The 25,948-nt window shown below is 55.2% G+C and overlaps 1 protein-coding gene across 3 annotated transcripts in view; it reads right to left on the reverse strand.

Moving 5' to 3' along the window:
* Window positions 1–25,948, reverse strand: part of DAB2IP (DAB2 interacting protein) — a 137,483-nt gene that overhangs the window by 81,034 nt on the left and 30,501 nt on the right. For all 3 annotated transcript variants that reach the window (XM_061154742.1, XM_061154743.1, XM_061154741.1), the window contains exon 3: window positions 7,652–7,797. In XM_061154742.1, coding sequence (XP_061010725.1) covers window positions 7,652–7,797 — 146 coding nt within the window. The remainder of the gene's footprint in view (window positions 1–7,651; window positions 7,798–25,948) is intronic.

A 25,948-nucleotide genomic window follows, 5' to 3' on the forward strand; every position in this document is an offset into this window, starting at 1 on the left:
CTGGTCAGTCCAGCTCAGGGGCCAGGCCCTCAGCTTCCAAGACAAGAGTGGGGTTTTATCAGAGCTGATGTTGGGATGGAATTTCCTGATGAAATCTGGGGAAGGGGGACAGGGGGAAAGAAGGGTAATAGGAGCAGAAGGGTGGGGCTGTTAACATCCTATTAATCTCCTCCCCCACCGGAAACAGTAATTGCTGAGGCGCACACATCCTTCACGTGCTAACAGTCTGCAGCTGCAACACGAAGCTTTGATTACGAATGTCAACAAGACAGAGCATGAAATTAACTTCCCCTTAGTCAGTGGGCACAGGGAGACGCTGCACTCACTCACTGCCCTCGGTATGAAAACGCCCCACGACAATGTCGCATCAAATTAGAGCCTGTGCTACCAGGCTGGCATCTATATTTCTGCCCGTAGCACTCTCTTACAACCAGGTCCTGCAAACAAGGGCCTGAGGCTGGGAGAAAGGTCAGGGCTGGAGGCAGGTGATGGTCCCAGGGTGAACTGGGAGGTGGCCAGAGCTACTGGGACCCCCATGGAGGTTTGCCCACTGGACTAGGGAGGGGAAAATCACCGTGACAAAGAGTAACTCACTCATCTGAGTGCCTGATGAAGGGAGGGGGGAATGCAAACCCAACCTTCATCTGGGTCAATTCCTGCCCTGCCAGCCCGTCTGGAGAGAAGAGCTGGGGAGACAGGCTGTTCCAAGGTAGACTGTGCTGAGTTAGTGGGGCAGGCCAGAAGCCAGGTTCCTGTGACCTGGCACTCGTCTGCTCCAGCCTGGCCTGTGACTCTCCAAGTTCACGTGGCAGCAGGAAGGAGGTGGGGGCGACAAAGGGAGGTTCTTACATGTGCATGCCCGGGGTGGGAGCATGTGGCGTGGCCTGCAGGCAGGACCTGGGTGGGGGACACCCAAGCCTGTGCCCCTGGTATGTGTGAGACGCTGTGCGCCCACCCACAGGCTCTTACCCATACAGGCCCACAAAGGCTGGAGAGTCCTTCTGTCTCAGGGGTTAGTCGCCCTAACTAACAAGGGTTAGTTTCCTTGTAGCGTGGCTGGGTGACTGCCCCGTCCATAGCCCAGGCTGTGGGCATGCTGCCTGGCTGCTCTGGGGGTTTCAGAGGGTGGGGATGGGAGTGGTACAGCCTCAACCCAATCTGCTCGGGCTCTCCTCGGTCATTTGCACACCCCACCCCCAGGCCGGGAATGCAGCCCAAGTCACTCCTTGTAGGCTGATAGACCAGCACCCAGAAGACCCAGCATCTGAGGTTCTTCATGCAAGAAGCCCTTTTTCCACTCACCCATGGCCGATCACCCAGGAGGCCTGGTTGGCAAGCAGCTAAGCAGGCTTGGCCACCTGGGGAGGGGTCACCATGCCAGCAGTGGGAGTTGGATGTTTTGCTTCTTGCCTTTTTGGTCTCCCTGTGATCTCCAGTTCTCTTCTGTGGCCCTCTAAAATAGCCATTAATTAGAGCCTGGTAATTAACTTTCTGGTTCGAGTAATATTTTGCAAAGGAATTCCATTAAAGAGTCAATTTGCATATCCTCAGACCTGGGACCTGGAAATAGACAGGGTTTTTCTAGGAGAATGGGAAAGGCCCTGCAGTACCCATCAGGCCTGGCAACTAGGCCTAGGCTCTGCTGGCATCTATGGACACGAAGGGGCTCAGAGGGTGGCTGTCCTGACGGCCTGGGGAGATGCTGAGTCGTGGGAGATTTTCCCCAGGAAGGCAGGCAGTTTTGTTCACAAAACTGGCTGGCTCGGCGGCCACACGCCCAGACAGCAACTACACACCTGCACACAGATACCCACATGTGAGAGCTCAAACACAGAACATACCACGCACACCATGAAACGGGGGGTATGTAAACGCACATGCCGGGAGACACGTACACATAAGAAAACAGACACAATAAGAACAGTAGCCAGAACTCCTTGAGCGCCGAGAATGAACCATATGTCCATAATCGACCTACAAAAACATTTCACGTGGTCCAACCCAACATGAAGTGCCAGGCACTGTTCCAAATGCTTTACATGTGATTCCTCATTTCAGATCCACAGACATGTACAAGGATGTTTACATATACACACCTTCATGAGGGCAGATGCGTACTTGTAAGACATACAAAGACATGCGCTCGTGTGCATGTCAAAGGCATGTGTACATGCCTACAGACATCTGTACAGGTCAAGGCTTCTCTAGCCTTTAAAACCCCAGCTTGGGGCTGATCACATCCTTACTAGCTAATTTCCGCCGTTCCTAAAAATATTGCCCAGCTCGGATCTTTGGAAGATACACACGAGGGAGCTGAAGATCTAAAAGGAGGGCGATAAAAATGAGAAAGCAGAAATAAATTGGTTCTTTTCCACGTCCGGGTCATGTTCTGTGGCTCCCCCTCCCTCTGGAGATGAAGCCCAGAATCACGTGCTCTTTGGCAAGGCTCCAGTCAGCCCTGCCCCAAAGGTGCCCACGGGGCTCCGAGTATCACGCTGCAGGGGGGCTGGGACCTGCACACAAGGCCAGGCTTCTGGGACGGTCCCACCGCCACGCCTTTGACCGCGTGCCTCAGTTTCCCTGAATCTAACCACCGCTTCACTGCTTACCGGTGCTGTTCAGCAACAGACCTCTCAAAGCGCTGTGTCAGTGCCAGGCTTCCTTACGATAATTATCAGATTAAGAATTAAATCTGGTTCCCTTATGGAGAGCAGAGCAGAGGAGGGGGAGCTGGGGAGCACGCCTTGCAGGTAATTAATGAATTCCCTGTCATACCGCTTGGAAGGCAGAGGCCCATTTAACAAAGATCCACCTACAAGGCTGGTGGTGAAGGAACCAAGGAAGGCCAAACAGGGCAAGGAAGACTCTTGCAAAGGGCTTGTCAGAACGTTCAGAAGGCAGAGGACAGGAACAGACAAGACTCTAAGGCAGCAGCACAGCACTGCTGGCCATTAAACCCAGGAAAACAATGTTCAATGACTAACCAGCAAGAAATGCAAATAACAAAGAAATGCCACTCTTCTGCCTATACAAACGACAAAGATCGTGTTACCAGTGACACCAATGTTTTCAAAGGCGTGAAGAAACAGGTGGGCACCCTCAAAAATCTTTGGGGGAGTGTAAATTACTACAGGCTCTCGATGGGAAGCATATTTATCAAAAGCCTGAAACTGCTCATATTTTTTGACCTAGAAATTCTAAGACTTTATCTCATGGAAACAATCACAGATGGAGATAAAAGATGCATATTTAAGGATTAAATACCAGCACCATTTTAATAAAGAAAAACTAGACATAATATAAACGCCCAGATTACTAAAAGAGAAGTATGGTCCAAACATCAAAAATCGATTTTTAAAGTAGCTGTGATCCTCCATACAGCCCTCTTCACCTTTCAAGGAACAGGAGCATCTAGTTCCACCTCTTGAATAATAATACCACGTGATTGCACATTATTATTCCCACACTGCAGAGAAGAAAACTGAGGTTTACCAAGAAGGATTGACTTTTCCCTCCAAATATTAACTTCCACTTACTGAAAACCTACAACACGGCTGTCTAACTGCTCTCATGTATTATAACTTACTTAATAAAATTTTAGAAACATTTAAGAAATGTGCAAAACCCAGTGTTAGTTGCTAAGGAAACAGCACTGAACAGGACATTTTCTATTAAGTACATGATGAATATATTAATATTAATGTTTCCAACAATGTGATTATCATCAGACCCATTTTGCTGATGGGCAAACTGAGGCTCGGAACAGTTAAGGTGACTTGCCCCAGGAACTGCCTGGCTTCAAATCCAAAGACCACATATTTCCCATTACTCCCAGACACTGAAATGCACAATCATCTCGACATCACCCAAGAGAAGGCGGAGAAGGACCAGGCACTCGCTGTCTACAGCAGGGTAGGGAGAGAGTCAAGAACACCCAGGCGTGGGTGCCCAGCCCTGCCTGCATCTACTGTCAACAGAAAACGGATCCCCTCTTCCATTTTCTCCAGTTCCTCACCAAGCTCCCTCTCCCTGCTCCAAGAAATGCCTCACCCAAAGGGACAGGACTGATTTCTGCCTACTCAGGGCCAGAGGAAGGACCCTGAAAGCCCCCACCTCTACCTCCAAATTATCTTGATCCCTTAGTCTTATACTGCCCGGAATACTACCCTTTGTAACTTTCAGGTGTGGGAACTCCCGGCAACGTACATATTCCCTAGAAGGGGTAGTCAGTCCCTTGCTCCCCACATGATCAGCCTTGGGTACCTGCACCTGGGTTGCCCACCTGTGTGGAGGGTCAGCATCACCCAGAGAGAATATTGCGGAGGGAAAAAAATGAGGAAGGCACTGTATTGCCAGCTGACCCTCCCAGCTACTTAGGAACATTAATAAATAAATGAGTGAATTACAAATTATCTTCTGGGAGGGCAGAAACACCACATCCAAGATCGCTTTTACCAACATTAAAACTGTCTTGTAAATGAGGCAGGAACATTTCCAGTCTGCAAAAAAAAAAAAAAAAAAATGCTTTTGCCAGCACACCTTTCACCTGGGAAGCCTCGGAGTGGCATTCATTTCTGTTATCCACGGGCAACGATTACCTGTCCTTGGTGCTTATCTCCAGAACCTCCAAAGAAGAAATGAATGTTGAGGGGCCCAGTGATCTTGGAGACCAGCTGGGAACCTCCCCAGGCTGTTTTCAGGGAAATAAGTACAAAGGCTCAAATCCGTGGCCCTCGGACCTCCCAGAGCCCAGCTGTGCCCCCTCCCCAGCCCTGGCTGGCTGGACTCCAGGCTCACAACCAGACATCAGCCCTCTCCCCGCCATCTCCACACCTGGACCAGGCTCCCGTTCCCAGGGAGCTGAAAGATCCCAGAAGAGAACCAACTGGTTTCCAACCTCCAGATGAGAGGATCCTGGCAAAAAAATAACCTTCCCAACACAGCAGTTTGCGGAGCATGGCAGAAAGCGTGCGACAACGCCGCTTTGGCAGCGGCCATAGAGCAGACAGATTCCCCCAGTGTCAGAACCCAGGCGGCTGCCCCCGAGTGCCCAGCTCTCCTTCTCCACGTGAGGAGGCCACAGGAGCCAGCTCACACTGGCCACCCTAGAGGCCCCCACCCCCGTTCCCATGCCCATCCCTTCACGGAGGCTGCTCTCTGCACTTACCCCCCTCCCAGGGAGAGGCATGGCAGCTCGGCGGGGTCCCATGGAGCCAGGATTCAACCCTCCTCACTGTTGAGCCAAGTCGAAGGCAGCTGATCTGTCCACCCAGCCTCAGCAACACCACACCACGTCAGAGTCGGGCGGTGGGGGGGGTGGGGAGGTGGGGGAGGCGTCTCTGCACTCGCCCAGGTTTGACCATGAGCTTGGCGGGTGGGGTGGGGTCGCCAAAGCTGGTTTTACTCCAAACAGGACGCCTCCAGGGACTGCCCCAGAGATATACCTGCCCGTCCATCCCAGCGGCAGCTGATCAATCTATTTCAGAGCAAGGCAGCAAATCAGGAGATCCCAGTCCTAGCAGAGCCTATTTCAGCTCCAAGGCTGGGTAGAAGGATTTCAAATTCCATCTCTCTGCCTGTCCGTGGGAAATCTGGGCTCCCTTCCTGTGCCAGAGAAGCCTCCAAGCCAGATTTTGTTTATAGAAAATTAATAAGACAATCCCACACCACCGCCAGTGACATTCTGCTCCAGCTACCGTTCACCACCGGCGCTAGAAAGACTCGTAGTTCTACTCCCCACCGCGGCCCCCACTCCGCACCCCTCCAGCCTGTGGCAAAGCTGACCTGAAGTCAAGCTGGGCAGGACCTGCTCCAGGTCATCTCGGCCATGTCCCGACCTCCGCCCGGGGTTGCCAGCCGATTGCTCGGCAGCATCTCAGTGCGGACTGCCCGCTGGAGGGAGGTAAACACAGCATGCACGCTGTCTGCTCCCGGAGGGCAGACACACTCAGAGGCTGGATCGCCTGCCATCTCTCCAGCTCCCCGGACCACCAACACAAGCATACAAAACTAGGTACGTACACAATGTCTCGCATGCGGGTGCAGAGGGTCCTGACCACTACCCAGGAAAGTGCAGCGAAGGGCATGTTCCTGAGGGAGAAAGCCGGAGAAGGCAGGGGCCAGTCGGAGGGAAGAAGGCAGCAAACCTGGTGGCCTGCCGCCCAGACAATAACAAAGATGGGAATCGAGGTTTTCAAAGACGCAGTGGCTGCACCCAGCACCGAGCTCTGGCCTGGCTAAATCTTCCTGCTAGGACACGCCTGGTCCCCTGGGGCACTATGGCCATCAGAGAAAGGCTGAGGGTCCTGCCTCGGACTGGGGTTGGCAGCGTGGGGCAGGAAACCAGCCGCAGGCAGCAGTTAGGATGCATTAGAGAGAGCAGCTCCCGGTGGATGAAAATTAAAGGTCTAGTAATTCTCCTGGAGGGTGGAAGGGGTACTCTTCGGGAAGATGCTAGGGGTCAGTTAAACAGTCAGTCAACCTTGGGCAGGAGTTGAGCTATAACTTGTACTCCTCTGCCTGCTGGAACCAAGGGGGAGGGGAGAGACATTTTCATTCTACCTGTGCCTCCCCTACAGGGAGTGCCAACTCGCCAATCACACACAGGGGCACAGCCCTATGAAGGGAGGCAGATGCCAGGGGCCTGAGACACAAGGCTGAATGCTGAAAAGGTTCCTTGGTGCCTGCTTATTCCTTCACCTCCACTTAGCTGAGCAGGGACACGTTCTAACTGGCACTAGAATCCATCACCATGCCTGTGCCCAAGCAGGAAGGTGCCAGGGCTGGCACGCTCAAGGAGGGGAACCTGGGCCCCGAAAGGAGAGGCTGTGTCCGCCCAGTGCCCCCACACGCGGACAGGATGGCTTGCCCTTGCGAGCTGAAGCCTGCTCTTGCCAGTGACTCCTGGCAGGCTGAACCACCTCCTCTCTCTCCTCTGCCCCACAAGCCACCTCCCCTTGGAATTTCCACACCTGCTCCAAGCTGGCCCGGGAAAAGGAAACGGGGAATTGGAGACACCCCTGGGAGTGGAGAGGTGAGAGAGGGAGCAGCTGCCCGGGGCTGGAAAGGATGAGGCCCTTCTTCCTTGGCCTCGGGCACTGCCCGCTTGCTCGCCCCAGCCCCCAGCGGAGCACGCGCCCTACTTAGAGCAGATGTGTCCCCTAAGCGACCCAGCCCCCTGCTCCTCCCCTCCAGATGTTCACCCTTTTCCTCACCGCTGGGTCTCCGCAAAACCCAGCCGAAATGCCTTTTGTATCGGACACTCAAGGGCTCCAGAGGCAGGAAGATGGATCCTGCGGTGGAGGTGCCACTTCAGCCCCCAGCGCCGGGCACTGCACAGCCCGGGAAACAATGCCCACCACGGCAAGGCAAGGCAGGACTTCTCGGGGAAGGCACTTCCCTCCGGGCCTCGACCCGAGTCTCGGGCACCTCGTCCTCACACACCCCCCCCCGCCCCGCCCCGGGGGAAGAGAGAAGGGTCCTCCCGTCGCTCCTCCCCGGTCCGAGGTGGCCCCACAAGTTGCCGGAGGGCGGCGTGGGGAGCCCTCGCGCTTTCGGCGCGCCCCAGTCCCGGCTCTCGCTTTGTCCCCGCGCCCTCCGGGGCGCATCCCGGGGCGGCGGCGCGCGGAGGCCGGGCCGGCGGCGGGCTCACCTCTCATTGTCCGCGGCGGCGGCGGCGGCGGCGGCGGCGGCGCTCCGGAACCCCGGCAGGATGTGGCGGAAGCTGTGGTTGCGGTCCAGCTTGGGCTGGCTCTTGGTGCGCTTGATGGAGCCCTTGAGGCGGCGGCTGAGGAAGCCCTGCGCGCGGGGCGACAAGACGGGGAAGGGGAGGCGGGGTTAGCGCGGCGGCGGGTCCGGGACCCGCGCGGGACCCGCGCCCTGGCTCGGGCGGCCGCGCGGCCGAGGGCGGGCGCGGGCTCGGGCTCGGCCCCTGCAGCTCGCGGCCCGCGCCGCCCGCCTGCCGACCGAGCGCCGACGGCCCGGCCCGCGCAGCGCGGCCCAGCCCACCCCGCGCCACCCGCCCGCCCGCCAGCCAGCCAGCCACGTCGCCCCCGCCCCCTAAGCCGCTGTTGCCATGGCGACGCCGAGCCGAGCCGCACCGGCCGCGACCGAGGATGCCCGAGCCCCCCCGGGCGCGGGGGCGGGGGGAGCCCCCGGGGCCGAGGGGGCGGGGCTGCAGAGGGGCGGGGACCCTCGGGGGCCCTCCGCGGCCGCAGCCCCCTCACCTCTTAAGAGTAACGAGGTCACACCCCAAACACCTGGAGGAGTCCACGCCCCCCTCCCGGTCCGGGATTGCCTCTACCGGAGAGGCGGATGTTCTAAGTCTGGTTGGTACAGATGGGGGAAACTAAGGCTCTGCAGGAGCAGGCGTCAGGTCCTCTGGCGAACAGCAGGCCACCAGGTCACCTGGTGGTGACCCGCAGCTCCGGGTCACCTGGACCCCTAACCCGGGCGACTTTCCTTTCGCAGGGGACTGTCACAGGTTCTTGGGGTGGAGCCCTTTGCCTGGAACCATTGTACCCCAGCAGGGGCAACCCCTCTGGGGACAGGGTGACCTAGTATCTAGCTCAGGGAGGAGCTGAAGGGTTTGCTGAGTATCCACACTCCGGGCTTCAAGATTTGGAGCCACCTCTGGGGGGAGGCTGAACCTTCTCTAGGGGGACTGCTGGTTGGCCCATTCATGACTCAGGGCAGTGGGGAGTGGCGGGGGTGGTTTAGCTCCTGGGAGGAGTATGGCAGATCTCAGCCGGGCTCCCCATGTAGCCATTCATCCATCTATCAGGCACTGGACTCTGACACCTGAGCCTAAGCTGAGCACAGCCCCAGAGTTCCAGGTCTAATGGAAGAGACAAGGAGACATCGAACAGTACAGCAGGTTGAACCAGTGTTCCGTTTAGAGGTGATGGGATAGATTGGGGGCTGAAGCGGCACAGGCTGGGGTGTTCTGGACTTGGCACCTTCAGGCAGTTAGAGGGAGGGGAAAACTGAGGGAAGAGGGATTCCCTGTGAGTCAGGTTGTCCAATAGGGATTTAGGGGACTCACCCACCCCAGCCTCACTTCCAGTTGATGTAAGAACAGAGGGAATGGGATATTAACTCATTTGGAAGTTAATGTTGTACACAATCTGAACACCACATTTCATCCATCACATAATAAAGGGTAGGCTTGGCAGCTCTCTCTGGTCAGGAGAGAGAGTTGGACATTTGCTGTAGGCCACACCCTTGCTGGATCTGTCCATCTCCCTGACCCTAGCACCCTAGATGTGATGAAGGCAAATGTTGATTGCACACATCATCTCATGTCACCCACACAAAGAGAAATGACAGAGAAACATCCCTTTCTGCAAATGAAGAAACCTCACTCAGAGGTGAAATGACTCACCCAAGGACACACAGCTTCTAGGCCTGCCTAATGTCCATAGGACCCCCCTCCTCTGCCCACTTTCTTCAAGCTTTCCCTTTTCTGATCTTTCTGCCCCTACTTTCCCCTCCCTCTCAATCTCTCCCATCCATAGAGGACCAATTCTATGGAAGGGGACTCAGATCCCATAGCCACATGTCCAAATTCTGCATATCCTTCAAGGCCTAGCTGAAATGCTATCTTATTCAGGCCTTCCCAGGTAGTGGAGTCCAAATGCCTCTCACCTCTACAGTCTGGTATTACCCATCAAAGTACTCTAATCACCTGCAGTTCAACAACTAGAGGGTTAGGGACCCTCTTCCAGAGGGTGACCCACAGACAGTATAAGGCATGATGCAGACGTATCACAAATGGTGGCAGGCCAGGGGAACAGAATGCTTTCTGGGAGACACAGCAAGAAAGCAGGGACTTGCACCTCCAAATAAGCTCTTGCCTCCCCCAACCTTGGCCTCTTGCCAGGCGTGGGAGGAGGGGGAAGCACCTGGCTAACTTGGAGGGGTTCTTCTCTCACAGGTGTTGTCATCAGGCAAGTGCTGCCAATGGGCTTATAGTTTTTCTTGGTTTTTATTCTCCACCCTGATGAAAATTTTACAATTTTTACACTTTTGTGGTCCAAGGAACCAGGGAGCATGTTTCACAATTTATGTAGCTCATCATGTAGCAATATGGACAGTTCCGTCCTATTCCTGAGTTTAAAAAAAGAGTTTTCTTCCTCCTAGGAGGTTGAGTGGGACACATAGCACTTTGTCTTCCCACCCTCACCCATCAAGGTTACCTTTAATCTGGTAAGCATTACTTGTCATCTTTGAAGTCTATTCTGAATGTACCCCCTGGCACCCACTCTTATACCCACCCGGCATAACCTTGCGGACTCAAACTCTAACTAACATTCACTCATTTCACCATTGTCAAGAGCCTACTACATGCTAGACACAATGGCCAAGACCATGAATGCTATGAGGTTAGCAAGATATAGAATAAGAAGAGGACAGAGAGCTCAGATTCACTGGGAGGATGACTATTCAGGGGAACAGAGAAGTCCCCCATTAAGCCCCACCTCCCCACACATGTCCACCCTGGAGGACCTTGAATCCCCTCGAGACCCAGCTCAGGGCTTTACATATGGCAGGTTGAACAAATGCTCATCATCCCAGAAGGCCACAGCTGGAAGGGGACTCAGATCCAAAAGACTGTATTACAAGGGTGAGGAAGGCCCAGAGAGGGGAAGGGTCTTTTCCAAGGTCACACAGCAAGGGTAATCAAAGACTCTGGCCTCCAGTTCCCTGCCCTGTCCAGCCTCACAGCTTGCCTACTGACCTCCTGCATGGGGTGAAGGGACAAGGGTGGCTCCCCAACAGCCCTGAATGAAGACAGATGACCTTTTCTCCTATCCTTTCATGGGCAGGCCCCAAGACATGATTTCTGGAAGCAGCTGCAGCCTTGAACTCAGATAGAGGGACTGACTGGCCTTCAAGTCAGAAAATCTTGTTCTAGACCCAAGTCAATCTTTACTGAGGGACAGTGGGCAAATCACATCCCTTCTTTCAATAAAAAAGGGTACTCGAAACTCACTGTATGGAGCCCACTGACAGTATCCAATGGCTGAGAGCTGGGAGTCAGAGACCCACAAATAGGGTTCAAATCCAGCTCCAGAGACCATTGGCTGCAAGATGCTATGCAAGGCCCCTCATCTCTCTGAGAAATGGGTGGGGCCTGCAGGGAGGATGAAGTAAGACAGACAAAAATCTGGCCCTAGCCTTTCACACCCCAGGGCCTGGGTTTATCTACCTCTCCAACAGGCCGTCTCTGACTACATACTCTAGCCCAGCTGATCACATCCCTCAGACCAGCTGAAGTCCTATCATAGCACTTGTGTTCAAGTCCTAGTTCAGATAAGCTATGGGCACATAACTGGACCTCTCTGAGCCTCAATGTCCCTACCTGTGAAATGGGTTAAGGATGATACCTACTCTGTGCACACTAAGTCGCTTCAGTCCTGTCTGACTCTTTGTGACCCCATAGACTATAGCCCGCCAGGCTCCTCAGTCCATTGGATTCTCCAGGCAAGAATACTGGAGTGGGTTGCCATACCCTTCTCAGGGGATCTTCTCAACCCAGGGATCAGACCCCCCATCTATTACGTCTCCTGCATTGGCAAATCGGTTCTTTACCACTAACGCCACCTGGGAAACCCTGCTTATAGGGTCATGGAAAAGATTAAATGAGATAAGCTATCGTCAGTAAAATGGTAAATACTAAGCAACTAAACACAGTAGTTGCTAGCTTTATTATCATTATTCCCTAGGTTGGTTCTGATACAACCACCAGTTTCTGCCCTGAGAAGGTACGTGACCACCCCAGGTGGGAGTCCGTCTAGGCTCTCCGAGGAGCTTAAAAGCAACGTGACAGCAAGGACAGGGCTGGTGTCATGCCCAGTGAATGAATGAACGTGCTTGCAGAATTATCCTGCAGACACAGAATATGGCTCAGTTTGGTAGTTTTGAACTCTTTTAAACACACGCTTTCTTCTAAAGCAACCTCACAGAGACTCTGAAGGTTCAAAGTGCCCGGCCAGGCGGGGCTGCTCCGGTGGAGGCCTTAGCTTTCATTCACTGGTGCAGGGTCTGATGTCTAAAGCTCAGCGAGGGGCCTGCCCAGTCCACGGGGACCAAGCCTGCCCCTTCCCCAGATGGGGTGCTCTGCCTCCGCTAACACAGCCCTGTTCCCGTGTGCTTAGGTCAGCACAGCCCCAGGGGCTTTAGCACAAGCTGCTGCCTGGTGTCACTACCCCCAACCCTTTGGTGACTGGGTGTGGACAGCCCTCTGAGCCTCTGCCCATCTCTGTGACAACTCACAGCCTATGTGGACGTCCACCCTCCCACCAATCCATGTCAATGTTCCAAGCCCCTTGGGCTTCCATCCATGTCAATGACCAAAGGGCAAGAAAGTCCGGAGTGGAGGACAGACAGACCCGTGGGGTCTCTGGCTGGCAGGACCCAAGTTTTCAGCTGCTCTCCCATCACTATTCCTGACACTCCAGTTCTCTGCCCCCACGCTGCCCCCTACTTCTCCAGGAAGTTCCGGGAGACCTTCTCAAAGGTCTTTCAGAATTCCAGACACGGGATTTCTTTGCTCACCATTTCAATCAATTCCACGTGATGATGATGATGATGATAAATTACCAGTTATGGAGCTCCTGCTCTGCCAAGTCACTCTGCCCGGGGCACTCACACAACCTGAGCAGATCCTGGGGAGGCGATCCTAGGGGGGCCAGATGCCTCTGATGGGGAATCTTCGTGAGGACATGTGCTTCAGAATTCAGGAAGTTTGGGGTTTTCAAGTGGGGAAGCAGAGGCTCAGAGAATTTAAGCCGCTTGCCGAGAGTGGCAGAGCTGCTAGGTGGGCGAGCTGGGACCGTAATCAGGAGAGTTCTAGTCTCTAAGAGTGCGGGGCAGGGATCCCTTTACACATACATGCCTGCCACACACAGACACACACACACACTCAAGTGTCAGAGGCCAGAACAGAAGTTGACCGCTCAGCCCCTCCTCCCCACCCGCAAGGCCCTATGCTGGGCCTGGGGAAAGGTGGAAAGAAGGGAAGGTGGGCTGTTCCCTGAGTGCAGGATGTCACCTGTGGCTCACAGGTGAGGATCTGGAGGTTCAGAGAGGGGAGCCTCGCCCACTCCCATCCTCATGGGTGTATCTGTCCCCACCCAGGAGGCAGCATCCGGCAGCACGAGGGTTGGGGGGTAGTATGTGTTTGCATTCCAGCAACAGCACTTGGGCACCTGGGAGTCATGGGTCAGCACTGGACTCTAAGCCCACTTCTCACCTGAATGTAAAGCACACAGCACCATGCGTGGCACATAGTAGGTGCTCCGGCAGCCCCCGACTCCATCATCTATTTGGTCCTGCTTCCTGAAGGTAAGCTTTCATCACCTTCTCCCCTTTAACAAACCAACTCCGAGTCACTGCTAATGGGTGGGTGGGCCTGACCTGTGACAGTGCTCAGGATGGAGGCAGAAGCCCAGGGCGCCCCCTCAGCCCAGGCCCAGCTTCTCCTCCGTGGCCATATCTAAGGGCTGCACCCAAACAAAGATCCTTCAAAGGAGGAGGCCATCTGAACAGGCGTGTCTCTCCATTTCTTTCTGAGGTTCTGTGCAAATGCCAAAAACTCACTTAAACAGGAAAGGGAGGGGACAATTCCATCTAGATATCACCATCTCTCTGCGCCCCAGGTGAGGAGACATACTGGACCCAGAGGCTGGCAGGCAGACCTGATGCTCTGGCGGGCTGAAAGGAGCACCTCACTCTCTCCACCCTAGCGCAGGCTCCAGGGAGGGGCGGGGGTGGTTAAGGAGTCCTGCTTCCAAGAGAACAGGGAGAGAGCCAGGAGGGCCCACAGCTGGCAGCCAGGCCAAGGCCCACATGACACAGAGAGGCACCTGAGACCCAGAGAGCAGGGGGACTTTCCCAGAGTCGCCGAGCGGGGCAGTGGCAGAACCGTGGTCTAACCGGGGTTCCCCTTTCTCCTTGCCCAGTGCTCTTGCAACATCAGCATGCTTCCGGAACCGCCCAGCTCCCTGGGTTTCCTCTTTCCAGGCCTGTCTTCCCATCTGTACTATGAGGGCCTGGGTTGGGTGATCACCATGCTCCTTTCTAGAGTTGACATTGGACAATTCTCTAAAGCTAGAGCAGCTGCCTTCCACAGCTGGGCTCTCCCATGCTTGGCACCAGCAGTGCCAGCAAATTCTGTGGCTTTGCCCCAATCCTTCAGATGCACAATTCCTCCTGCCCTCTTTCCCGGCTCTGGGGGCTCTGCCCTCAGCAAGCTGCCAGGCCTCCCCGGCCACCTCCCCTGGGAACTACGCACCATCAAAGAGGGTCCCAGTTGGGGAATGACTCAGTAATGGGGGAAATGTCAGACACTGTGAAAACAGAGAGGAATTTTAAGGCAGGATCAAGTTAGTGCCTTCCCAGTGGTCACCTAATCATAGGCCACCCTGTGCCCATAGAACCCTCCCTAAGCCCATGCCGGTGCTCCTTTGAACGTAAGTCCTCCACACTCCACCCTACCCAGAGGAAGCGGTCTACTCAGGTCACACAAAGAGAACCAATTCATGGGCCATGAGAACCAGGAGGGGACTGGAGCCTGATACTCAGGATCACTCTTGCATTAAAATACTGCCCAGAGGGACTTCCCTGGTGGTCCGGTGGTTGAGAATCCACCTTGCAATACAGGGGATGCAGGTTCAATCCCTGGTTGAGGAACTAAGATCCCATATGCTGGGGAGCAACAAAGACCCAACACAGTCAAATAAATAAATAGATATTAAAAAAAACAGTGTCTGGATAGCTACACTCAAACATGTTCTCGTGCAGAAGTGTGTTGTGCTTAGTCGCCCAGTCGTGTCCGACTCTTTGTGACCCCACGGAGATTGTAGTCCGCCAGGCTCCTCTGTCCATGGAATTCTCCAGGCAAGAATACTGGAGTGGGTAGCCGTTCCCTTCTCTAGAAGATCTTCCTAACCCAGGTATCCCACACGGCAGGTGGATTCTTTACCATCTGAGCTACCAGGGAAGCCCAGGAGAAATACCCAGGGCCAGAAACACACCCAAGTTCAAGGACATGCATGGCGCACATGGTGGGGAACATGGTCACAGAGAAATGCATGTATGAACAGAACAGGCCTCCCTGGCACCACCAGATACACACACAAATGCATGTGCACGCCAATCAGCACACACATAAATACACACTACCATGAAACACACAAGTAAACACACAAATATACTGAGACAGGCTCGCAGATTGATAGACATACTCAGCTGCCATCAGGCACTCGTAGACTTACACTGACGCCTGGGCCAAACCCACCAGCCCACATGCATTCACGAGGGTGACCGGTAAGCGCAAAGAGCCAGGAACCCAGACCTTGGGCCCGAGGGGAAAAACTGGCTCCCTGTAGCGGTCTCCACAATCAGGCAGGTCTCATTTTGTGCCAGTCTCCGAGGACGACATCCTTGCTTCTCTCGCACCCTGATAACTGTCTTCACAGTTCCCTGAACGTGGGGTTTCTGGGCACCTTGAGGCCTGGCAGGTTGTTCTACAGGATCATACCCCTAACCCAGAGCTGGAGACCCCTGCCCCAAACATCTCTCCCTCTCTCCATCACCGCACTTGAAACAGCACCACGTGACACACCTCTTTAGGTCTTAGGAATCCCTGGGAAACGCAAGTACTTTCCCTCCCCCTTCCACCAGTTAACGTCGTGGGCCCTAGGCCAGTGACCTAACTACCCTAGCCTATTTTCTTTTCTGTAGAACGAGAAAGATAGTAGCCAGCCCACAGGTTGTTGGAATGAGTCAACGGGATCACGCATGGAAAGAACTCGGCCCACTTCCCGGCACATGGCAGAAATACTAGCTCCTATCACCAGCACTGTCGCTGTCGTTGTTTTTATTGCTCAGACTTTGCTCAGCTCCCAGGGGCCAGCCCAGCGATTAGCCAGAACAAAACAGAGAGCAGCAGATCCCAGAGCAGTCTCTAGGACCCAGAGCTCCTGTGATGGAGAAGGGGGCTGGTCCACTTTCCTGAGCCCCAAGAAAGGCTGGCTCTCTGCCCTCAAAACCCCCTCCGTCCAGCTGGAGAGGTGGCCCAGGCCGTTCCTAGGCACCTGCAGGAGGCTCCTGGCTGCTTTGACCACCTCCAACCCTGCCACCCTCCCCCTGTTCATTCTCCAAGAGCATCCAGAGGGACCCTTCAAAAAACAGATGAGATCCTGTCGTGGACCAGCTGCACTCCCTTCCACAGTTCCCCAGGGCTCCTGGGGTGAAGGCCAAGCTGCCTGGTGAAGCCCCTCAGGATCTCCGCCTGCTCGGATCCCAGGGGCTTCACTGGCACTCCTGCCACAGGGCCCTGGCACAGGCTGTTGCCACTGCCTAGAACAGAGGCCCCCTCTGCCCAGTGGGCCCTGCACACCCTTCAGTCTCTCCTCAGCCTTCTCAGGGGCCTCCCCGATGCCCTCAGATTGAACGAGATCTCCCTGCAGACCGATCACTTGTAGTTATACATCTGTTTCAGACCTCCCTCCCCTATGGAATTATGGGGGCCCTCGTGGCCTGGGTCCCCAGTGCTGGACGCCTGGCAGGTATTGCATATATACTCCCTGAATGAATGAACAAGTATTTATGATATAAAAGAAGAATGAGAAAGGCAGACAGAGAATGTGCTCTGAGAGGCTTAAAGGGAGTCCACTTGGGGTCAATCTGAGTGGACTTGCTGGAGGAGGCAGCCTTTGAGGACATAATAGAAACACTGAAGGTGAGGCAGCGGTTGGGCTCGCTGAGATCATCTGGGGCAGGGCAGCCATATAAGGGGTATTCCAGGCAGAATCCCAGTACAGGCAACGGAGCTGAGGTAGGACAGCAGCAGGTCTGACAGGCTTTGAAGGCCCTGGCAAGATCACAGGTCTTCTGACTTCCAAGTTACACACTGCCTCCCCAGTGCAGAGGATGCCCAGGTCGCGGGGGCCCCTTAGAAACCCTGAGAGTGTAGAGGAAGGGGCATGCAGTTGGGAAGGTGGGATGGGGAAATGAGGACATCAGAGAGGCCATCCTGGTACCTGCCAGTGCCCAGGACTGAGCGACATCAGTGACCGGAAACCAGACACTCATTCCTACTGTCTCAAGCAAGAACGTGATAACCCAGAGCAGCCAGGAGTGACTCACTGCCCCATGAGTCCTCCGGCGCGCCTCATAAGCCCACCCCAGAGATCTGGACGGCCACATGCACTTCATCAGCTCTTTAAGCCCTGGGCCAGCCCTGACCTCAGGGCAAGTCCAGCTCCCAGCCACATGGCTTCAGGAAAACCAGCTCCCTCCGGGAGCCACACCCCTGCAGCCGGCTCTCTACTCTCTCCCTCTGCCTCCCTACCAGCCCCGTCACTGAGGCCCTGGCACCAGGCCAGTCTTCCTGGGGTGACTCACTGCTTCTCTCCCATCAGCACGTCTCTGTCCTGCGCTCTGTATGAGAGAACGCTCTCAACAGAGGCTTCCTGGCAGGAGTAGCAAGAAAACCGTGCGCAGACACAAGAAATCTGGATTCAAAACCCTGTTCGTGCTATTAACGGTAACAGGAACTATTCCAACGCATCAATAAGAGTAAGCCAGATGTATTTATTAAGCTCTGTCTCAGCTTCAGGCACTATATCAGAGCTTTACATGACTTATCCTAATCCTCATAGCCCAATGTGCAGATAAGAAAATGGGGGCTCAGAGATGTTAAGCTACTTGCACAAGATTGAACAGCCAGAAAGTGGCAGAGCTGGGTTCCACCCAGGTAGTCTGCCCCAGAGGTCAAGTCCTTCCATCATTCCATTACTGCAGTATGAGGCTCTGAGCAAGCAACTTAGCCTCTCTGTGACTTGGTTTTCCCATCTGTAAAATGAGGAGATGGCCTAGCTGATCTCTAAATCCCTTTCCAGCTTAGGCATGCCATCTTTCTCCTCCCTGGTGACCCATTTGCAGGTGAAAACAAGGGGGCCTTCTGGAGACAACAGCTTGCCTGAAGGAAGGATGCTCATGGTGGAACTTCAGGCCCTGCTGGGCCATATGGAGCTTCTGTTGGGCAAGATGGCCTCACCCTGCCCCACTCCCAGGCACCTTGCTGGCCAGGGCTAGCCCTGGAGCATCAAGGCAGAGGAGAGGAGCTATCCTATTTCTCCCTGGACCATAACCCACCAGGGAGCACCAGGACCCCAGGGTGTTCCAGCCCCCAAGGCCAGAGTGGGAGGGAGAGACAAGAAGCAGGGGGCAGCCCCATAAATCCACCTGAGTGAGCAGTGCGTTTAAAAGCCCTTTTCACTACAGGATACAAAACGCACCGTTTGGGGAGAGGATTTTATAGGCTATTTCTCCTTCTGGGTTGATTTACCGTCTACAGGCCAGGCTCACCTGGGCGCCTGCCCCTGATGGATCATGGGAACCCATGCGGCGGAGGCAAGGTCAATTTCAAGGCGAGACTGTGGTAGTTCGGGTGGCCTGTCCTGACCTCCTCCCAAAGTGGGTGGCCACTGGCCTTGGAGACGTAGTGGGCCATCAGGAGCCAGGGGGTGTTAGCTCACCCACTCCCCTCACCCCACACTCACTCACTGGATGTATTCACTCCTCTCATCACTCACACATCATTCCCCTAGCCCCTCCGGTGTCCGCCACAGGTGAGGCCCTGCCCCTGTTCCCGGGGCTCAGCGAAATCAGAAATAGCCACTGCCCTTAAGAAAGTCACCACTCTCTCTGGTGGATAGTTAAATCACAGCATCTGTGTTCTGGGGCCTGGGGTGGGGAGGCCTGCAGGAACCGCGGTGGGGGTGGGTATGGGGGAGGGAAGGAACTTTCAAGGAAGGGAAATGGGGAGGAACCGTGGGCAGATAGGCCAGCCTGCACAGAGGTATGGACCCTGGGACAGCCCCGGGGGCCTCGATGCAGGCAGGGGAGCCAGATTCCCCCCTCCTGGCAGCCATTGATGGCGCAGGAGGGGGGCAGGAATGATCACGGCTCATTTTAGATGTTCCTTAAGCAATTCCATGAGAAAAGTTACTCATCCCCCGGCAGGGCCTTGTGTCGGAAACAGATGCCATTGCCGCCACTTCCAAAGAGGGCCTCCTGGCTTGGGAACAGTTCCCACCCAAAGACTCAGATATAATTATGTCTGCAATCCAACCCAAATGCCACTTGGTGTGACAGAAGCAATCACTTCATTTCTATATGGGGTTGGGAGGGTGGCATCTGAGCTCTGGCCCCCCACTCCCAGTTTCCTGGGTTCCCTAAAAGAGGGGAAGGCCTTCAGGGGCCACAGGTTGGGGTGGGAAGAGGGGAGCAGTTTCCTCCCACCCCAGAGTGTCTGCCCTGCTCACACCCCTTCTGACACGGAGGGGTGGAGGGGGTGGCCAGAGCAGCTGCAGACAGGGGTGGGACATGATGAGACCAAATGCCAGCTCTGTCCTCGATCAGTTGTGTGACCTGGGACAGCACCTCTCCCCTCTCTGGGCCTCAGTGTTCTCATCTGTAAGGCGGAGGGACTAGCAACACTGGCTGGCAGAGACTGGGCTGCGTGTGTGGGCCGGGCTCTGCAAGACCTTCACTGTCCAGGCTCGCGAGCTGAGCGAGCTTCAGCAAGTCCTTCACTCTCCGTCTGCCTTGGTTTTGTCACTTAAAAAAAAAAAAGGGGGATTTGTGTTATGTGCCTCATGGTATCATCAGATGATACCCAGTGAGGGCTCAGCAGAGGGTCTGACCCAGAAGACTGTGTAAAACAGCTTTTGTGACCACGCCCCCCTCCTTATGCAGACAGTAAGGAGCTGGGATTCAAACCCAGCTGGACTGGACTTTTGTCAGAGGACAACCATGATGGAGTGTCTATTAGTCCAGCCCGGTGACCACGGCTCAGAGACACTGCCCACCTACCTGCACACGGGCCCCTCCTCCTGCTGGAAGGCTGCCTGGGCCCCAGACCTTGCCCCTCTCCATGTCCCTGATGAGGGTCCCCTTTCACAGGTGCTAAAGCTCTCCGGTCAACAGTCCGGTCAGCTCAGCCAACGGTGCCAACCCAGTTGCCCACGGGCACTCCTGTTTGGAGCTGTTCCGTCCACCCAGCAGTAGGCTCTGCAGCCTGCGTTGCTGGACCCCGTGGCCCCAGACAAAACACCCCCGGATTTCCACTCTCCTTTGGGAGTTACCGCCCAGGCAGCCACTCGCTGCCCTCTGCTGCCCCCAACTGGGCAGAAGCCTTCCTGCGCGGACACCTCTGGCTCCTTCCATCTGTACTCACCACCTGGGAATTTGGTTTCTGGTCTCTTGGGGACCCCTGCACACCCTCCCCCACCCAACCTCCTGGTCTCAGAGTGGAGGCCTGCGAGCTCTGTGTGAGCAGTCATTTTGGACCCTCAGGAGGAGGCGTGGGGCAGGGAGGACCAGAGGCTCTGGGAAAGGGGCGGGGTGGGGTGAGCCCCGCCGCCAGCAATCAGGGCTTTCTGCGATTTGTTGTGAGATTGTTGGCGGAAGAGCAACCCTGAGGGCCAGGGGTTCCCGTGCCACTTTACAGAAAAAAGAGAGGTCGGAGTTGGAGACCTGGCTTGAGCGATCCCACAGAGGGAAGCCGTGGGGCTAAGATTCAAATCCTACCCCTCCCAAGTAGACCTATGGAAAGAGTCAGTACTATGTCCCCAGGATGGTGGACCCCAGGAGGTAGGGGGAGGAGGGGGGCTCCTGATGAAGAGAGAGAGAAAGACAAGACGCCCCCCAATAGCGTCTCACCTGCCAATCACAGAGAGCCTGACACTCCGCTGTGAGTGACTCAAACACCCAACTGATAAGGCTCCTTTTGTGCAAGGACCCTTTGACACAGGGACCGAGGGAGTCAGCCATCGACACCTTAGTGGGGACCAGTTTATCCAGCTCCTTGTTGCCCAACAGGCTGAAGTGCAGGACCTTACAGGGACGTCCTAGAAGTACTTCTGGAGGACCCCGGGGGCAGAAAGGGGTGGGTGGGTGGGGTCAGAGGTTGTCCTTATTCCCCTCTCCATCCTCCCACCCAAGCCAGCACCTCCTGCAACGAGGCAGCAGATTCCAGGGCTCCTTGAAGTGAGTTCTTCCTTCCAGTTCTGCCCTCAGGGACCCCTGCAAGGGCATTCTAAGCTCAGATGCTGAGGGCAGGGATGAGAAAAGCAGCTTGCTCGCTCCCCATCCTCTATCCCCCACTCCAGCCCTGGTCTCTGATGTTATTGGGGGGCATCTTTCTCCCTCTCTTCACCAGGACCCCCCCCCCCACCACCTCCATCCTGGGGACATAGTACTGACTCTTTCCATAGGTCTACTTGGGAGGGGTAGGATTTGAATCTTAGCCCCACGGCTTCCCTCTGTGGGATCGCGCAGGCCAAGTCTCCAACTGTGAGCCTCTCTAAACTGGCACAGGAACCCCTGGCCCTCAGAACTGCTGTTCTGCCAGCACTCCAGACTTTCTGGAAGGGAAGAGTGGGCAGAGACCAGGGGCTGCAGACTCTCTCAGCCTGAGTCAGGTATGCTGCTCTAAGGACACAATGCATTCCATCCAGATCTGCTCTGGCTAGTTCTGGCCGACCCTCACCTCCCTCTCTAGGGACTCCATACTCCTATTAATATAGCCTCCCATCCTGTTTGGTCTGTGAGCTGCAATAGATCTTCTGTCACTTGTTTTCCAGCCATGCCCTCACATTTCAGCCCCTCACATTGCTCCCTGATCCCACTATCACTTGCTCAAGCTATTAATATTTCCCATCTCTCAGCCTCCAGAGGGGCTGTCCTGGCTGTCAGTCCTTTCCCTTCACCTGCCCAGAAATGACTTCATGAAGCCCCAGCTAACCCTGCCTGGTAGACAAACAAACCCTGTATATTTGCAGGTAGAAACTACCTTTTATTCCTATGTGTGTCAATGCCCCCACACAGGCCCTGAAACATAGTTGAAATTGTTAGTTGCTCAGTTGTGTCCGACTCTTTGCGACCCCATGGACTGTAGCCCACCAGGCTGCTCTGCCCAAGGAGTTCTCCATGGAGTGGGTTGCCATTCCCTTCTCCAGGGGATCTTCCCAACCCAGGGATCAAACGCGGTCTCCTGCATTGCAGGCAGATTCTACCATCTGAGCCACCAGGGAAGTCCTGAAACATAATTGGTGCTGGTTAAAAATTTATTAAAAGAAAGAAAACAGGAAGGCAGCGAAGGGAGGGAGGAAAGTAAGTTAGTGCATACCTACAACAGGACTCGCAGACCACAGCTTGACTCCCATCTCTACCACTCATGGGCTGGGGGACCCTGGGCCAGTCCCTTCTCTCTGAGTCTTACTTTCCAAATCTGTAAAATGGATCTGATGAAACTGCCTTCGTGTTTATTAATGGGGCAGGCAGCCTCTCAACCCTACCAAATACCACAGCCTGCCCATAGTCCCAGGCCTCAGATGCTGGCCTGGCCTTGATTCAGGAAGCTTCAAACAGCCCCTGACCCCATACTCCCACCCTGCAGACCGTCCTGGCCAGCCCTGGCCACCCTGGGCTGTCTGTGACGATGTTCCCATCTCCTGCATTCCTCCTGCAAGGAGGCAGACACAGACCGAACGGACACAGACCAAAATGATAGTAATTTGCCTTTGGGGTTTAAACAGTTTAATAACAATTAGGCTCCATGAAAGACAGGGGAGGAGAAGGGTTGAGGCTAAGGGGCCTGCTCTCTCCACCAACCCTCTCATCTGCTGAACAATGGCCAGACACTGGGTTGGGAGACTCCAGCTCACCAGATCACGTGACTCAAGAGAGCAAAGGACATCAGCCTCGCAGGCAAATTTCTGGTACCCTGAGGTGCTATCCGGGGTCCAGCACTCCTATCTGCCAGCCATGCTTCATAGCTGACATCCCTCTGCCAGTCTGTGGGCCACAGACATAAACATGTCCCATGTAAATATGCTTCACCCTGGAGTGATGGAGGGAAGCCCAGCAGGTGTTCCAGGCAAACCTACTTTCTCTGGGTCTCCGTTGCCCCATCTGTGCAGGGACAGAGCTGACCCCTGTGATCTGGGGGTTTGATCAGCTTTTCTGTCCACGGGAGTCGCCTTAGCCATCAAGGGGCACTAATGGGGCAGACAGGATGGGCAGACCAGGAGGAGGCGCTGTGCTGACGAGCCCTTGGGGGCCTCCAAGGGTAGTCAGACTCACAAAGTTCATTCCCTTCAGCCCCCTCCTCCCAGGAAACACGAGGAAGAGCTTGGCTGCAGGGAAGAGAGGGCATGAGGGGGCAAGGCAGGAGGAGCCCAGGACAGGGGAATAAAGACACCCGGGCTCCATTCCAGGCCCGGCTCCAGACATGCTGTGTGACTTCAGGGAAGGTCCCTCCCCTCTCTGAGCCTCAGGCCCTGCTCTGTAGAAGGAAGGGTTAGATCAGATAATTTCCAACAGCCTTTCCACCATGGTGTTAAGGGGGGGTCACACACAGTCCTGCATGTTTGTGGTCCTGAACCTGTTTCTCTGTATATGAGAAAGAAATACAGCTGAAATATGGGGACGATTTGGAGAAAGCTTGGTAAGAGGGGTGAGCAGGTGAGGAAACCTCAGATCCACATCCCAGAGGTCTCCTGCCCTATCCACTCTCACTCACCATCCCCTCTGACTCTTGTGTCTGTAGGGGAAAGTCCAAAGCCCTTTCCCACTCACTTTTCTCTCCAGGCTCCTCTCTGTCATATTTGCAACTCATTCAACATCATCTAATCACACAGAGCCTTTGGCTTGTTCCTATTTAGTTAGATCCCACTCTAACTGGAATACTCTTCTCCTTTCGCTCCTGACAAACTCCTATAGATCCCTCAAAGCCCAGCCCCACAGATCCCTCCTCGAGAAATTCTTCCCTACCCTCGCCAACAAGAGGTAACTGCCTCTTGTTCTGGGTTCTCACAGCATCCCAGGCACACCAGCATGATAGCTTTAGGACCACCTAGGGTGCACACACTTGAGCATCCAGTAAAAGTGGGTGGTTGAAAGGAACCAAGACCCGCATCTTGAAGCATCTGCAATCAACTGGTGCTGAGTTTATCTGCAGCTTCCGCCAGCCCCCTGGGCCTTCCCCTCCCTGACACTTCTCCTTCTCCAACTCGCAAAAAATAGCCCTGAGACCTAATTTCAGCTAAACCTTCAAACACGACTCTTCACTTTCAACTTCCCGAGGAGGAATCAATTGGCTGTCAAGTTTCCCAGAGCCTCTGCCACCTCCCACACCCGGGCCCTGCCAGCTCTCCTCAAGGTCGGTGGGAGGGATGGGGGCAGAGGAAGGAGGGAGGGAGGACCCAGCCCACACCAGGGGGAGGTCGGGTCTGCCCAGGGCAGTGGGCTGAAGGGACACATGGGGAGACCGGTAGCAGTCACCATCTCCTTATCCCCTAATCATACCATGAATTCCTCACACATGGGGTGGCCGGTGAGAGGGGACAGCCTGCCGCTGCTGCTAAGGGTCCTTGGGCTTCGGGGCGAGGGTCCATAGCTTATGACTTGTGGACCCGACCCGCTCTCGTTTCCAGGATTCGCTGCTGAGAAGACAGAGCGGCGCTTGAACTCAGCCTCGCCATCTCTTCGGAGCCCAAGAACTGGAGGCCAGTGATGGGCAGGAGGTCCCTTTGGTCCCCTGTTCCCAGCTCCTTCCCCATCCTGCCCACATCCCGGGCCCCAACAGAGCTCTCAGGGTCCTGGCTGGATGGCCTGCTGGCACTGAGTGACCCTGGGAAACTGCGCCCCCGCCCCCAACTCCATGTGTAGGTAGAAGGAAGTCGTACCAGGGGGGCAAGAGGTTCCATATCTTGCCCAGGTCACAATGCTGGCATGAGACTCAGCCCCAGGTCTGCTGACTTTACGGCTCATTCCCTTAGTGCATCAAAACATTTAAGCACCTTTTGTATGCCCAAACTACAAAATCCACTCCCCCTATTTTATAGAAGGGTAAACTGAGGCTCTCCCAGGGTCACACGATCTCCAAGAGACAGACATGGGAACAACACTGGGTCCCTGATGCCCTGTGGGGTGACTGCGGTCCTAGGCTGACTCACAAAAGGGGTGAGGGCCAGCATGTGGGGTGCAAACAGCCCAGACTCAGGAGCAGTCCCAGCTGAGTGGTGCCCAGGTCAAGTGCAGCCCCTCCCCGGCCTCAGCTGGCACAGAGGAGGTAGACAGAATGAGGCCTCTAGATCCCGACGTGGGTTCACCGTTAAACTGCATCACCGCCAAAGGGCACTGCTGTGAGAGGTGGGGACATCTCGTCGCCCGGGTTTGAAATGGCAGCGAAGGTGACAGTTATTCAGGTACACCCTGTGGCATCTCCCCTGCCTCCTCCAGGCAAAACCGCGTTCCCCAGGTTCCCTTGGGGGCTACACAGAGCGGCAGCCAGCGAGCACGAGGATGTGGCCGTGGGAGCAGGTGGGGCGAGTTCAGGCTGCAGGGGAGAGGGTGTGCTTCCAGTCTTGCACAGGGTCGTGTCAAGTCCGTCTCTAAGGCCCAGGCCAGGCGCACCTCTGACCTTCCCCAAGGCATCCCGTCCTCTGCCCCGACCCTCCGCAGATCTTCACTGGTCTGGAGCCAAAAGAGGAAACACAATTCAGCTTGTAGGTGGCTCCGTCAGCAAAGAATCCACCTGCAATGCAGGAGACCCAGGTCAGATCCCTGGGTCGAGAAGATCCCTTGGAGAAGGAAACGGCAACCCACTTCAGTATACCTGCCTGGGAAATCCCATGGACAGAGGAGCCTGGTGGGCTATAGTCCATGGGGGATGCAAAGAGTTGGCACAACTTAGCAACTAAACCACCACCACCATCATTATTATGGACTTCCCAGTTGGCACTAGCAGTAAAGAACCCACCTGCCAATGCAGGAGATGCAAGAGACACATGTTCTATCCCTGGGTCAGCAAGATCCCCTGGAGGAGGGCACGGCAACTCAATCCAGTATTCTTGCCTGGAGAATCCCA

Source organism: Dama dama, chromosome 11, assembly GCF_033118175.1.
Source record: "Dama dama isolate Ldn47 chromosome 11, ASM3311817v1, whole genome shotgun sequence".
NCBI lineage: Eukaryota > Metazoa > Chordata > Mammalia > Artiodactyla > Cervidae > Dama > Dama dama.